This window comes from Myotis davidii, unplaced genomic scaffold, assembly GCF_000327345.1.
Source record: "Myotis davidii unplaced genomic scaffold, ASM32734v1 scaffold150, whole genome shotgun sequence".
NCBI lineage: Eukaryota > Metazoa > Chordata > Mammalia > Chiroptera > Vespertilionidae > Myotis > Myotis davidii.
In genome coordinates this window covers 2,954,103-2,958,891 of record NW_006283437.1, presented here as the reverse complement: position 1 = coordinate 2,958,891, position 4,789 = coordinate 2,954,103, and the positions used below count along the sequence as shown (strand labels likewise).

The 4,789-nt window shown below is 41.1% G+C and overlaps 1 protein-coding gene across 1 annotated transcript in view; it reads left to right on the top strand.

Moving 5' to 3' along the window:
* The window catches only part of LOC107183089 (ATP-binding cassette sub-family A member 3-like), a gene marked incomplete at its 5' end in the record, with an annotated part of 64,410 nt that overhangs the window by 50,305 nt on the left and 9,316 nt on the right, over positions 1 to 4,789 (top strand). The window contains 4 exons of the mRNA XM_015563949.1: positions 971 to 1,096; positions 1,312 to 1,506; positions 2,468 to 2,655; positions 3,114 to 3,284. Of these exons, the coding sequence (XP_015419435.1) occupies positions 971 to 1,096; positions 1,312 to 1,506; positions 2,468 to 2,655; positions 3,114 to 3,284 (680 nt within the window). The remainder of the gene's footprint in view (positions 1 to 970; positions 1,097 to 1,311; positions 1,507 to 2,467; positions 2,656 to 3,113; positions 3,285 to 4,789) is intronic.

Genomic DNA, 4,789 nt, shown 5'->3' with positions numbered 1-4,789 from the left:
TTTTCTGCAGTGGGAGAACTGGCTCCTGGATATCTAAGGAGGTGCTAATCTAGCCTCTGCCTGAGGCTACTCAGCAGAAGCCAGCTGTGAAGCAATGCAAGTTGCCCCGGGGCGTTGAGCCAGCTCCAGTTTGTTAAGTAATTTTCAGATTACAAAGGGCTGGGCCTTTTATATGCAAAAGCCTCAGTGCACTGGCTTGGGTGGGGCGGGATCACAGGGGATCAACAGGGTGGTGGGAGCAGTTATGGCTGCTCTCAGTCCTGCCCTCAGAGGCCCCGGCAATCGCTGCGAGCACCTCCGAGAGAAAGCTGCCCTCGAGTTCCAACTTTTACTTCCGCACCGCACCTCTTCTTAGTCTCAGTATGCTTTTCTCTTTCCTTCTAGTTGTAGAGTTTTCACTCAGCCAGCCTTCCTGTGGCTCTGGATGATGTCTGTTCTGTCTTTTAGTTGTATTTTTGAATTTGTTGTGGGAGGCAGCAATTTCCAGTGTTTACCTGTGCCACCATCTTGGTTTCTCCGTTGGCCTTTCTTCTTATCCCCACCTGAGTTCGCTCTCTCAATAGTCCTTCGTATTCAATTCAGCCTTCCCTCAAAAAGAAAGAGGCTATTTTCTCCTCTCTCAGTTCACATTTTCTCATGAACATATTTTAGTTGTAACAAATGGTACTTAGACAATAACAGTATTGATGTGGCTTTTGTTTTCCATATGTGTCCATTTTACTGACAAGAACATGCTGCTTCCTCACAGTGGTAGAAAAACTTGTTCATTCTATAGTTTCCAAAAGTAAGCAAATCAAGAATAAACTTTCATAAGAATTTAGGAAATTGGTAGGAAGGCTTTTGAAAATTAGTCCAATATTTTCTGACATCTTTGAAATTACTCCTTCAGGTCAGCTTTCAAAATCCCACTCAGTTTATACAAGATCTCTAACATGTATTCACATCTGTGGTCCTTGTTTTGAAAATATAGGCTAAAGAGCCCATGCATGTAATCAGCGAATATGTGGATGAAAATGTAGAAAATGAAAGGAAGAAAGTCTTGGCACAGTCTCCTAAATTGAAGAATAACCCACTGCTTCTCAAAGATCTTGTGAAGGTAAAGTCGTACAGAGACAATATTTCCCTGAGCTTTGTCCCTGCCAAGGATGTATTGGACAAATTCATTGGGCTGCTGTGGGGTCTGTGCATATCCTAGTAAAACAGATGGCTGGAAGGCAGAGTGCTCCTGAGAAACTGTCCACAGGTGACAGTTATAATTGTGGGTGACCCACATCGGTGCTTCAGTACATTGTGATTTTTTAATGTTTTCAGACTTATTATAAGTATCCAGCTGTAAAGGCTGTAAGAAATGTTTCCCTTGTCGTAAAAAAATCTGAATGCTTTGGATTATTTGGATTAAATGGAGCCGGAAAAACCACTGTATTGAAAATGTTAACTGGAGATGAGACCATAAGCTCTGGAGTTGTATTAATTGATGGCATTAGCCTCATTGAAAATATCAGAAAGGTAAGTGTGTTACTAATCACTGAGTTTTGCCCCAAGGGAGGAGGTAACCAGGCAGGTGGGCGGGAGACATGGAAGGGAAGCTGGGAGAATTCAGATATATAAGATGAAAGATAGATAAATGCTAGATAGATAATAGGTACATAGATAGGATAGAGATAGATGGAGATAGAGGTGTGAAGTGATATCTTGTGGTTTTTATTTGCATTTCCCTGATTAGTGATGTTGAGTACCTTTTTGTGGCCACCTATGCATTGTTTTTTGAAAAATGTCTATTCAGATCCTCTGCCCAATTTTCATTCAGATTGTCTGGGAAGAGGTTGCTATTAGATTGTATGAGTTCTTTAAAGATTTTAAATATTAACTTTTTATCAGATATGTGACGTGGAAATATTTTCTCCCACTTAATAGGTTGCTTCTTTCTTTCTTTCTTTCTTCCTTTCTTCCTTCCTTCCTTCCTTCCTTCTTTCCTTCCTTCCTTCCTTCCTTTCTTTCTTTCTGCTCCCTTTCATTTTATCGATGACTTCCTAAGTTGATGTAGTTCAATTTGTTTGTTTTTGTATTCTTTATATATACAAAGATATACATAATATATATCTTATCATTCTTGTCTGTGGGAATATTAGCCTAATAGAAGTTACTTGGCCAATGTTGGAAGTGAAGTTCTATACATTATCTTAATTGACTTAATAGAATGGCTTTGCCTAATGATATCTGAATAGGCAACTTCCTCTAACAAAAATCTCTACACAATAGATGTTTGTTGAAAATTTCAGTTAGGAATGATAGTATGACATTTTACACAGTGAGTTGTTGCTGTAAATATTCTTTAGACTAGAACTCTGTGGGTATCAAAGCTTCTTCACAGCATGGGCTTAGGTTTTTTTAGCTCATCTATGTGAACTGTATGCTCAATGGAACAGTTGACTTGGATCTTTTGCTTATTATTACCATCTTGATTCAGGTTAGGTCAAGAATTGGCTATTGTCCTCAATCTAACCCTTTGCTTAACCACCTGACGGGCTGGGAATTGCTGATCATGTATGCCAGGCTGCAGGGGGTCCCTGAGCCAAATATCTGCAAGTATGTAGAAATCTTTTTGCTTTCAATGCACCTAGAAAACCATGCTGACAAGTTTGTCTACACATACAGGTGAGATATTAGTCTGCCTGCCTGTGTTTCTACTGTTTAGAAAGAATGCCTGCTAACACAAACTGATCCCTCTGTCACACAGAGGCAATGACTATGAATAGCCTCATGTCTTGTCAGGGTTCTAATGTAAGGAATAGGGCAGATAAAGTTAACCTTTTGTAGAGATGAGCTATAGCCTTTGCATTTAAAAAAGAACACCTGCATCCTTATCTCCCTATGGTTCTTTATCTCCCAAAACAAAAATATTACAGCAATAGTGATGCTGAAATAAATTACTAAAAATGCCATTTCAATGAAAATGAGTTACTATATACACCTGGATTTGGGCCTGCTACTTTGTGGTTCATATCAAATCAGCATTCTGGATATGTGAGCTAATTCTGTCCTGGAAATTAATGACTTGTGTACCCTTATTTTTTTCTTTCTCCTCCACTTTTCTCTCTCTTTTGACGATAAAGTAAAGAAAACAAACGTAAATTGAGTATTGTCGTTGCCCTAATGGGAAAGTCCTCAGTTGTCTTCCTGGATGAGCCAGCTTCTGGCATGGACTCCATTGCCAGGCGCCTGCTCTGGGACACAGTAACGTGGATGTGTAAAGCTGGCAAGACTGTCATCGTAACTTCCCACAGGTATGACCTACTGGGACGTTTGGTTGAGAGTTAAGAGAGTATAGGAGGGAATTAGTTGGAGCCGGGAATATAAGTCAATGAACTTATCTAAGTATATGAGCTACATACATAAGAGGAGCTGTGGGTAGAGGCTAATTTGGGCTAAAGTTAAGAATCCTAAATTGAGTTCTGAAATCCAGAAGCAACAGAAAATAGGAAATAAGGTCTTTCTACCATGGATTTAGAAATCAACTGCTTTCAATTTTTAAAATCTTCTCTTCCCAAATATGGTCTTAGTGGTGATGTTCTGCAACACCAAGCTTTCCTACTGCAAATATTACCATAGGGTCTTGCTCTGCTTTGAAATACTGCCCTTATCCTCTGAAAGACAGTCTCTTCAGCCAAATCTTCTTTGTCCCTTAGCATGGAAGAATGTGAGGCCCTTTGTTCCAGGCTGGCAATCATGGTAAACGGGAAGTTCAAGTGCCTCGACAGTCCTCAGCAACTCAAGAACAAGTTTAGTGATATATACACTCTGACAGTAAAGATTAAGATTGATAAGAATGAAAATAAGCAAAAGGAGTTCAAAGAATTCATTGCAACAACATTCCCAGGTAATATAGGTAGGGCTTACTTGTTACAGCTGTGTTAAGTCATATCCTATGTAAAAAAAGCCTAATAGGCTAAGTGTTCAGTCATCCGGTCGGCTGTTCAACCAAAGCATAATATGCTTATGATATGCTAAGGCACTCAACTGCTCGCTATGACATGCACTGACCACCAGGGAGCAGACAGTCTACCAGTCGACCAATTGCTATGATGTGCACTGACCACTAGCAGACAGATGCTCCAACTGGTAGGTTAGCTTGCTGCTGGGGTCCAGCCAATCAGGACTGAGTGAGATGGGCTGGATATACCCTGGAGCCCTCCTGCAGTCCCTCCCCAGCTGGCCAACCTCCCATGTTCTTCCCCAGCCCCAACCGTGCACTAGTGGGGTCCTTCAGCCTGGCCTGCGCCTTCTCACAATCTGGGCTGAGGGACCCTCCCCCTCCAAGTGCACGAATTTTGTGCACTGGGCCTCTAGTATATAATAAAAATAAATGAAGTACAGCTTTACACAATATGAATGAGAGAAAACATAAAATTAATGCAAACTATGTTTTTGCATTTCTATGAAGTACAAAAGTGCAAAACCAAACTATAGGCTTCAGGGTTCCATATTTAGGTAATCTACACTAATAAAAGACAAACATGCAAATTGACCATACCTTCGCTATGTCTTAAGCCACGCCCACCAGCCAATCAGAGCAACTATATGCAAATTAACCCAACCAAGATGGCGGCCAGCAGCCACGGAGCTGGAGAAAGCAGGAGGCTTGGTTGCCCCAATGATGGAAGAAGCCAAGCTTCCCGCCTCTGAGCTCCCGGCTCTGAACTCCACTCAAAGCAACAAAGTTTCAATTATTGAAGGTAAATAAATGCCAGATACCTGCTTTCAGCTGGCCCTGGCCACGGAGCTGGAGAAA